The sequence below is a fragment of the Sycon ciliatum genome, chromosome 10, assembly GCF_964019385.1.
Source record: "Sycon ciliatum chromosome 10, ocSycCili1.1, whole genome shotgun sequence".
Taxonomy (NCBI): Eukaryota; Metazoa; Porifera; class Calcarea; order Leucosolenida; family Sycettidae; genus Sycon; species Sycon ciliatum.
Window position 1 is genome coordinate 22,915,027 of NC_088652.1, and position 10,477 is coordinate 22,925,503.

The following is a 10,477-nucleotide window of genomic DNA, read 5'->3' on the forward strand; positions in this document are numbered from 1 at the left end:
CTCGTGGGAGTGCGACACATGTTCCCTGATGTGCTCAACGTGTTTGTCTACAACTTGCAGCTGTTTGTTTGAGTTTTTAACACTTTAATCACTTTATTGCCTATGTTGAAGTGTTGACTTTTTCTTTCTTTCTCTATAATTATAGTTATGTGGTTTTTTCTCAAATTTACAACATTCCCTGTTCTATCCTGAAGAGAAGGGAAAGAAAACGTTGATAGAAAGGAAGTGTCTACCGAATTGTGTGGATTTGCGTCGTTGTATGCGAATACTGGTTACGAACCTGTTTTTTTCACCGCCTCTAAACTACCGTTTCATTTAATTATAACGATTTAACGAATTTATAAAATTCGTTGATATTTGAAGTCGCTATGTGCACAATGATACGTATAATTTATGTACAGTCATTTGCTGGTTTTGAGACAGGATTCGTTGGAATTTCATCTCCCTAGCCCACAAAAATCCAGAGATCATTAACTTTAATTGACGTTAAAATATCTGGTCTTACAGTAGACACTGATGATGGACCAGGCTCGAATATTTGGTGTTCGAATTAGAGAAGTTCAATAACTCCCTGCTGAGCCAGTTTAGAAAGAAGGAAAGGGGTCAGACACGTCTGAAAACAATCTTCGCTTGCCTCATATGATTTGTGCTGTGAGCCCTGTATACAATGGCTGCTAGAAAGAAGAATATTTTGTCCACAGGCGCTTAGCCCACGTGGGGTGGGGGTGGGGGGGGGGGGGGGGGGAGCACTTGCACCCCCTAAACATTTCGACCTACTTTGTAGGTTCAACATGCACATAATTACCAAGAATGACATGCACCGGTCATCATACAGATATGCTGCCATGCACCTCCCCCCCCCCCCCCCGAAAGGGGGGGGGGACCAGCTACATCCCTTTGTCCAGGTCTTACCGAGCTTGTCGTCCAGCCAGCAACCAGTCCAGGCGTTCCACCAGTGACTCAATAGTACTACTGTCGTAGTCGTAGATGAGAGGCAGAACTCCAAATATCAATCCCTCCAGCAGCAACTACAACAGGAACAGCGCAGAGCAGAACATGGCAGAGAATGGAGTACTCCGGTACGAAACGATGTATAGAGCAGCTCAAAGAAATACGATCGCACGAGCCAAGTCACCAGTTCACAGCCCTGTGTTCACAGGTCTAGGGCTGCATAGCACCCGGGGTGGCATAGACTGGCATAGACTGGCATAGACTGGCATAGACTGGCATAATCAGGTTTCATTGGGCAGCACTGTACATTGAGTAACTCTGATCAAGGTGGAAATTCACAGTCAGGAAAATTACAACTATACGTGTAGGCTATACTTGTAGGCTGTTGAAGAATCCATTTAGTTCTTATAGGCAAACATGGTGGCTGCCCACAAGCCCAGTTTAAAACCTGGAAGCCGACTCTGATGCGATAGGGACATCGACACTGTCCTCTCGCCCTGAATTTTATTTTTGCCATTGCTTACACTGTGTCCACACTTACCTCGGTTGCAGGGATTTGTGACGATATGAGAATGATGGATGGATGAGAGTGAGATGGATATCTCTGTAGCAAAAACAGATGCAGGAGGATACACACAGTCATGAAGTTGGCATGCATAAGATATCCAGAACATTGAAGACAACTTGAACATAATAATTGACCACCTGGGGATGGACTGGTGAACTCTCTCATCGCCAATGGGCAGGATAAAGATTCGAAAAATGCTGAAGAGCCTGCTTACTACATTTTGTAAAGCAGTTCGCCAGGGCTTGATCAAACAAATAGTGAGCAAAAAATAAGTACATTTGGATCATAGCCGAGAGACAGGTGCTCGATACGTTACTTTACAGGCTTAATATTGAGTCACGCCACAAACGCACACACGTGCATAAAGCCCCCCCCCCCCCATCCCCTGCACACACACGCCAACACACATACACACACACACACACACACACACACACACACACACACACACACACACACTCACACACTCACACACACACACACATCACTCTCTCTCTCTCTCTCTCTCTCTCTCTCTCTCTCTCACTCTCACCTGCACCAGGGCTCTCATGTCATGCTTGTAATGACTGTAGAAGGACATAGAGCCGGATGCTGTGCCATCAAAACTGAATGAGAAAATCACCACACAAGAAAGAGGACACTTTCAATGACACTAGGACTGCATGCTTGATATGTTTCATCTGCGGATAAAAGAAGATGTGTGGATATTGTGCACAAGAAGCTCTAGAAGAGCAGGAGATGGTTTGGAGGGGGGGGGGGGGGGCTGGAAGGATAGTGACAGGGTGATAGTGAGTGATCATAAGCGAGCAGGAATGGCTCGGAGATGCGGTACCGGCTCACCACCAATATTGGCTTGATACTAGTCATTAGCATTCGCTGGAAACCATCTTACCCAGAGCTCTCCCGAGGTCCAGTGTAGACGGGCCATGTTTTGGCAAGTGCCACGGAATCGTACGCCCCACTAGCTGCAAATACACACGCATGCACGCACACACACACACACACACACACACACACACACACACACGCATGAACATCTTCCAATACTTCACTACTTCATTCCCCAGCAACGGTATAGAACGTTTACCCAGAGAACCGACTTCAGAAATGCTATGAAGATGCACACAACACAAGACACTCGAGCCATATTTTCCCAACTTTCAAGTGCCTTTCGTATACTAGTACAGTCAGACCTCGCTTATCCGGTCCTCTTATATCCGGATCCCTCGCCGTCCGGAAGAAAATCTTTGGTTACCGATTCGCAGCGCAAGGCATGCATAGTTGAATACATACAGTATGTGTGTTTGATTATCCGGTTCCCTCGCCTATCCGCATATTTTTTTAGGAAAACGGATGTGTGCGGTTAAGCGAGGTCTGACTGTATTCATTTCAAAGAGACAAGTGTTTTTCATCCACTAGGAACAGGTCCGCAGGCACATCATCAGGACACACAAACCGACAGTATTTACCTTGCTGTCTCAGGACATCGGTGAGGGTAACGAGAGTGCTGCGGGATGCCTCACCCCCAGCTCCAGACGAACTTGATAACATCTGTGTGGTACAAGTTAAGACAGGCAACGAACGGCAAAAGAAGAACGTGGTTGGACCACTACTGTTTGAGAATGCTCACAAAATTTTAGAAGCATCAAGCAGACCATGCCAGTCAGGGTCGAAGAAATGAATGCAGACTGGAGAACTGAGACATGAAGCAACAAGAGAGGGTATTTAGAGCAAATGGAGATTGGCTGACCGAGTCGACAGCCAGAGAGACCAGTAGACTAGTAGATAGACAGGCATATAATAGAGGTACCGTATTTTAAACCGCACTAGAGCGTAAGCCGCATTCAGATTTGTTGTCACGGAATAGAAAAACCTCCCAATCAAACGCACCATGTCTTCATCATCTTGTGCACCCTGGACACCATCCAGTGCAGCCGTTCCAGCAAGGGTAGCAGCACTGGCCAGGGAGTAGGTCTTGGAGACGGCCGAGAAGGTGCTGTGATGCATACCCCGGCTTTGACCTGGTGGTATGGCACCAGACAACTGCATTGCCTTCCAGCCCTTCTCCAGATCATGAGGTTTGGGATCAGGGTCGAGCCACGGGCGATTGCGATAGGTTGCCAGCGCTATGGATAAAGAATGCACAGACACAGGTGAAAAGATGAGAAAAACAGGAGAAATGTACTTGCATGAGTTATGGAAGAAAGGCTGGAAACTGTTACTTAGCAGTATGCCCATTGTGGGTGACAGAAGAGTTCCAAAGAATTTTATAGAGTGCTGTAGCCAGTCACAGTCACCGTAGCCAGCCACAGTAGCCATTCACATTAGCCTGTCACTGTCACATTAGCCAGTCACCGTAGCCAGTCACCGTAGCAATCACCGTAGCAAGTCACCATAGCCAGTCACCGTAGCAAGTCACAGTCACTGTAGCCAGTCACAATACCCAGTCACTGCAGCCAGTCACCGTCACTGCAGCCAGTCACCGTCACTGTAGCCAGTCACTGCAGCCAGTCACTGGAGCCAGTCACATAAGCCACAACGCATGCATTACAATTGCCCCTGGCAACCACACGTCAAGCTGCAACATCCATCCCAGCAACACCATCACATCAAGCTGCAAAGACAATCCCAGCAGCAACCAGATAACGGCAGCATGATCAGCCCAAAGAGCTGTGCAACGGAGAGAAATAGCATCCACTCCAGCGAGAAACCCCCAAGGGGCTATAATCACTACATACGCATTTACCTGTTGGCCCAAGAGACTTTGATGGACTGGAGGATGACCTTTCCTTATGTTGCTTTTTCTTTCCCGGTGTTTTCGTTGCATGCTCAGCAGTGCTGGCTGCCGGCAGTCCACCTAGAGTTGAATACAGCAGGGCTATCTATGCTTGAGGTAAGAGAACAGATAGGTGGACACACGCACACACACACACACACACACACACACACACACACACACACACACACGTACACACACACACGTACACACACACACACGTACACACACACACACACACGTACACACACACACACACACACACACACACACACACAAACAGTCACAATGTCCCATCAGGATATAGTTTGTGGTGACAACTGTGACAAAAGGAGGAAGACAACAGAGACAGACAGGCCAAAGGAAAGACACGTAGACAAGCAGACAGACAAATGATAAAACACTTTGCAGGATCAATTTGATACCTCAAAAAGGAACTTGAAAGCCGTCATGCATACACAGAAAGGTTCACACGCAAGTGCACATCCGTGCACACATGTACATGCACACACGCACATGCATGCGCATACACACAAACACACACACCCGCACAGCTTGCCTGTTTGTTCGGTGCACTTCTGTCCAGTGTGTTTAGGCAGGCAACGTAATGACGTTTCCAAGCACCATACTCCTTGTCTCCTGGCGTGTACGGCAGAAACCTACGCACCAAAATAGGCACACAAGTCGACACATAATGCTACTCCATCAGCAAGAGCACATAGCTCATCCCTACCAAACTGATGCCCTCTTCTTACAGCTTGGCTACTAGATCCTTAGTGTCATGAAGGAGCTAGTAGCCATGCCGTCAGAAGACATTAAAGCAGTTTCCAGAATGAAACAAGACACAGTGATGACTTCAGCTGTGTATTTGGAAAGTGATTAGTAAAGTGCTGCTCAATAAAGTTTGATTAAGCAAGTGGATCCAGTACAGGACAATGTGCAGCACTGTAGACCTGCAAATACTGGATGTAAATTGGCGCAGAGCGCAAACTTGATTCACGTTATCGGATATCAATATGCACTACTGCAAGTGCATAGATTGGGCAAGGATGGCCTGTGCAGAGAGCTAGTCAGGCCAAGGGCCGAAATCCTGACATGGTCTGACGGCTCTGCCTACAACGACAGGGTGCTGACAGCCAGTTAACTTAATCAAATGCACAGATTGACTTTTTTTTCTTTTCAGTTCTACTCTATTGCTATTTACCAGCCATAGCGTGTACACTTTGGCTGCCACAGCGAATCCTGTTCAGCCAGAAAATGCCAGTGCCAGTTGACGACAGCGGCACGACATAGACTCCTGGCGTCCAGGAACGAGAAGATGTAGAGAGTCAAGTTGCGAGGCAGCACGCTGACGAAATCCTGGCGTTCCGGCGGCACAGCGACGTCCAGCAGGTCAAACGCATAGCGTTGCTGTCGTGCAGTGCTGCGACCCAGGACGAACTTGAGAAACTCCTGGCGCTGTCCGTGTGTCCACATGTCATACTGTACAAAGCCAGAATGACAGCATAAGGAATGAGAGCAGAGAGAGCGAGGTTAGAGAGGAGAGAAAGGTGGAGAGTGACGGAGAGAGACAAAGAAGATAGGTCTACGTTCCAGAATAGTACAAATATATAGCTCACTTCTATATGCGTGTGTGTGTGTGTTTGGGAGCAGGAAATACCCCAGTGTCAGCAGTGATCCAGGAGCGCCGGAGGCCTCCCCGTCCATAAGTGTCTACCCGATGATCGCTCTACGTGCCCAGCGGTGGGCCCTTCATCATCTACTCGTACCGCTGCCGGCGAGGATTCAGCTCTCACTATCCTGCTGACAGGCTCATTGCAGTGCATGTGGCAGGTGCTGCCGATCGAAGAGGAGTTTTCAACTCCACAGCTGTGCCAAGTATAGCAGAACTCTCGCTAGCCGTTAACATGCGGAACCTCGGGTGACCTCGGTTTTTATACTGGTATGAAATTGCAATAAATCATTCGGCTCTACCTTTATTATAATTAAGTCTTATTGTTATGATAACAGCAAATTCTTACCCAGTGACCGATTAAGGCTCGGCGTTCTTGATAAAGCTGAAGAATGGCCGGTGGTGAATCCAGTGGCCAGGTGACAGCGAATCACCGTCGGGGTCGCCAGAACAGGGCAATACATTCGACAGACGTATGTGCGTAAGAAGGACACAGCAACACACATTCACACAACATACATTTGCGCGCTGGTCAACAATGGCACAAAAACAGTCCTAAATTTAACAAGCCACGCCGGTATTGTTATTTTCTGCGGTGTTCTTCCTCCTGTCTGTATCTAGAAATGCATCCTGGGTTTATTTGAAAGATATTACGTGCTGGCCTGGGCGGGGGGAGGCGGTAATTCAAGGTACCAGAGAAATCATTATAGGTGAACTGGCAATATCTGCTTGCTGGGCGGACTGGCCCTGGAGTAGGGTTGACCGAATTGTACAGAGACAGTGCAGAACGTTTGTGGCTCCAGCGCAGCCAAAGAGGAGAGGCAGACCAAAAGCAGCCTGCGAGGCCTGAAAAGCAGGAGCACCTGACTGCACCCGATGTCGCGTGATCCAGCACATTCAATGGAGTGCCAATGTGGCAATGACTATGTCAGCGAAACTCCTCAAACACTGAGGAGTGCATGAAGAATGGCTGAGTAGCCGAGGCCCACACAGCAAAGGTTGGGGCAAGAGGAGCTGTTGCAAGCAGCTTGGACGTTTCCGCATGGGTTTTGGGCTATACTACGGTAGGGAAGGGCAGTGCCAACTGAGAAATAATGCCAATATGGGCCTTTCACCACGTGTAACTCACGCATCAGCTGAAGCCGTGGAACTGTTGCCAGAAGGGCAAGGTAGTCGTTTGATAATTCAAGAATTGGCTACATTATCGGACTGAGGTGACGGGAGAAGTCTTGGCGTGATTGGCCGTTGCTTTAAAAGTCCCTGCGAGGATAGTTGGGTACCCTTAAAATCTAGGTTTCAACTCGCCACACTGCCTTCTAACGGGCCGGGGGTGAATGTTCACGGGCCAACTCGAGCCTTCGTTTGTCTTTTCTCTAGTCTACTGGCTTGTGCTGCCTCGCGTTGCAGTTAGTTTATCTGTCGACGCCGCACGGAGCTATTATTTCACTGCACAACGCCACAACACTGCGAGCTGCTCTCGTCCACAACTTCACTACAATCGTCTCGTCCACAATTGCACTACAGTGAGAGATGGCCTCTTCTTCACATCCCAAGCTCGAAGAGCTTTCAGACTTCACGGAACTGACATTGGAAGCTGCACCATGTTTTCGCTCAAACTCAGGCATTGGCCCACAGTAGCAGTCACTTTCATTTCCTTTTCTCCTTCACCGTCACTGCCTAAAAAAACAGTCGACACGGTTTTCTGCCCACCAGGTTACCGGTGCGAATTATATTGCTTCTTCTTGACGTCTTGGTCCGAATGAGTTCTCAAGATGTGGTCCGGTCGTGACTTGGTGTGTGTGTGTGTGTGTGTGTGTGTGTGTGTGTGTGTGTGTGTGTGTGTGTGTGTGCGTGTGTGTGTGCGTGTGGTGTGTGCGTGTGGTGTGTGCGTGTGGTGTGTGCTTGGGGCTATGTGTGTATGTGTGTTGGGGTCGTGTGTGTTTGTTTGTCTACTCTAGTCTAGTAGTCAGGCAGGCACAGTGGGTTGGTCAAAGACCATGATTGAGATACGAGAGGTACCTGGTTCAAGTCCTGCCTGGGAGCGGTTTTTCCAGCCGTGCTGCTACCCACAGTCAACTGGGAACTTGTGGCCAGGCACAAGGGGTACATGGATGCAGCTAATGGGGTCGTTTTCGGCACTTGTGCCAGTGGTTGTGAGACTTGCCCACTCACCCCCACCGTTAGGCGCTGCATCTGCCGCTAGGGTTTATCGGGTGTTAGCGGCCGTCGTGAGTTCCCTTCGGGAACGGATACGATAATTAGTCTAGTAGTTAGATATATACTCTGTGATTAGAGCATTGCTGGCCTCAAGCGAAGGTCCCTGGTTCGAGTCCTGGTGGAGACAGTCAATTTTGTCTTCAGATTGTTTCCCTTTTTAACTACCTGAAAATATGATCCATTCAACCAAGTTGCCCAGAAAACGGGATGAACGAGGACTGGATAATCAATTCAAGTTTTCTTTTCGTGCACCTTCCTCCAGGTTACTAGTAGTAGTACTCTAAGAAGGCTAATGGCCTCGGGGAGGTTCTAAAGTAAAACTTTACAGGGGCAACACACTGTCTGTTCTAGGATTCAGACCAACCCACGCAGGGCAACCTGGTCAGCAACCCAGCTGACCAGGCTGGCACTATCTACCCAGCTGACCTGCCTCAGGAGCAGATACTGAAATGGTTGGTGCGGTCCTGTCTGTACAATGGGTACAGTCAACTTCACTAATAACGACTGCGGATATAACGACAATTCGCGAATAACGACAGAATTTCCATGCCCAGAGCAAAGTCCCATCCAACTGTAGTACATACAATGAGACTTCGGGTATAACGACACTTCGCTAATAAGGACACTTTTCTGATGCCCTGCCGAGTGTTGTTATAAGCGAAGTTGACTGTATCTCATTATTCACAACACTGAGTGTCTGTAACATAGTGGGTGACGTACCTGTTCATTACTGGGCATATGGTTCACTGGTGTCCAAGCGCTGAAATGTGCCTTGCTTCCCACCGACATGCTGTTGTGCGCGCTGGATAGACCGAACGTCGGTGTGGTGCGGTGCTTTGCTGCCATACCGAACACCAAGTGCGTCTGTCACCGTTGCTGGTCCTTGCGCTGCTGTCGTAGTTGCCGCTTGTGCACCGTCGCTAGTTTTGAAAAATGTGTGTTTCGTTTCTACTGCGCCGGTGTCAGGTCAAGCGGGCACTATAGCGGAATGCTGAGTGGTTTCTCCGTCATTGAGCATACTGCCCATTTCCAAGCAACGACGACGTATCTTGGCTTTATTGCTCTGGCAAATGTCTGAGCGCAAATAAGGGGAGCGCCTCAAAGAACCTCCGAACAGCACCTGACACTAGCTGCTGCCTTGATACAAACGTCCTCGAGCTATTCGGGTGGACGACGCGGCGAACTAAAGGTGTTACGGGTGGACTGAAGAGGAGAAACAAGACGGCGGACAAGACTAGTGTTTCGTTCGCTGTGACCAGGTGACGCTGGACATGAAAAAAAAGACTTGAAAGGAAAGTCTCTTCGTCCGAGTCTGGATGGCTCTCTTTCTCTACTGACGTGGTTTCAAATCTTGCCTGGCTCTACTCTCCAGATCTCTGGCTTCATTTATTTTGGGCGGTCAGATCTTTCACTCCTAGGCGCTAGGCTAGATCCTGGCGAGAATGTCTCGCTTGTGCATGGTCGCATTCCTCGCCTCGTGACCATGGTGACAGGGGTCGACCTGCGACCATTCGCGTACCAAGACGGGGCACGTGTGAGTCTGTGAGTGTGAGACACTCGGCGTTGTTGTGCAGTTTGGGGTCAATGACGAAAAAGAAGAAAACAGAAAAGTGTTGGAGGTCCCAGGACCAGGTTGGTGTCAACTACTGCTTACTTGTACTTCCTTGTGATCGATGAGTGGAAGGGTGGTGTTGAAAATAGCAAACGAGAAATAGGGCCATAGTCTGTGACTTAGCGAATAGCACCTACGCCTACGGGATCGGTGCCTATGCCCACTACTGCGGTAGATCGTTTGAAGTTCTGGTCAGCACTTTCTTCCTCGCACGCTTGTTGATTGTTGTTCAAGTGCCAGAGAGGACAGGTAGAGATCGGCTATAGTCCAGACTAGTGATCAAATCACACGTTTTCGAACACCAACTACAGTATACGTTACTATAGCCGATCTCTACGGTACCTGCAGGTGTTGCATGCTCCAACGCAGCGAACAGACCTACCTGGCTCAGACAAGTCAAGAAAATATCTTGTACATGTTCTAGCTCAGTGGTTAGAGCATCGCTGGCTACAAGCGAGGGTCCCTGGTGGTGACGGTCAATTTTTCTTCAGACTTTTCCCCGTTTGAATCTTTCCCGCAAACCAAGGAACACTTGAATGTATTGACTATTGTTCATCTCTCCTCGGCCTTAGGACTATTTTTCTCCGCTCATATTGATGACTAGCGAAAGAAACAACATATCAAGCAATAGCAGGGTTGATAACCGGATTTTCACGACTCCCTCTCTCTCTCTCCCCCCCC

General features: G+C 48.7%; 1 protein-coding gene across 1 annotated transcript in view; it reads right to left on the reverse strand.

Moving 5' to 3' along the window:
- LOC135825911 (epithelial cell-transforming sequence 2 oncogene-like) overlaps positions 1–9,530 on the reverse strand; it is a 35,558-nt gene extending 26,028 nt beyond the window's left edge. Inside the window, exons 1-11 of the mRNA XM_065338548.1 lie at positions 8,905–9,530; positions 6,317–6,352; positions 5,500–5,777; positions 4,855–4,954; positions 4,266–4,401; positions 3,410–3,645; positions 2,989–3,070; positions 2,412–2,484; positions 2,052–2,124; positions 1,493–1,555; positions 913–1,028 (exon numbers count right to left, since the gene is read on the reverse strand). Of these exons, the coding sequence (XP_065194620.1) occupies positions 913–1,028; positions 1,493–1,555; positions 2,052–2,124; positions 2,412–2,484; positions 2,989–3,070; positions 3,410–3,645; positions 4,266–4,401; positions 4,855–4,954; positions 5,500–5,777; positions 6,317–6,352; positions 8,905–9,030 (1,319 nt within the window). The 5' untranslated portion in view covers positions 9,031–9,530. The remainder of the gene's footprint in view (positions 1–912; positions 1,029–1,492; positions 1,556–2,051; positions 2,125–2,411; positions 2,485–2,988; positions 3,071–3,409; positions 3,646–4,265; positions 4,402–4,854; positions 4,955–5,499; positions 5,778–6,316; positions 6,353–8,904) is intronic.
- Positions 9,531–10,477: the final 947 nt, after the last annotated feature.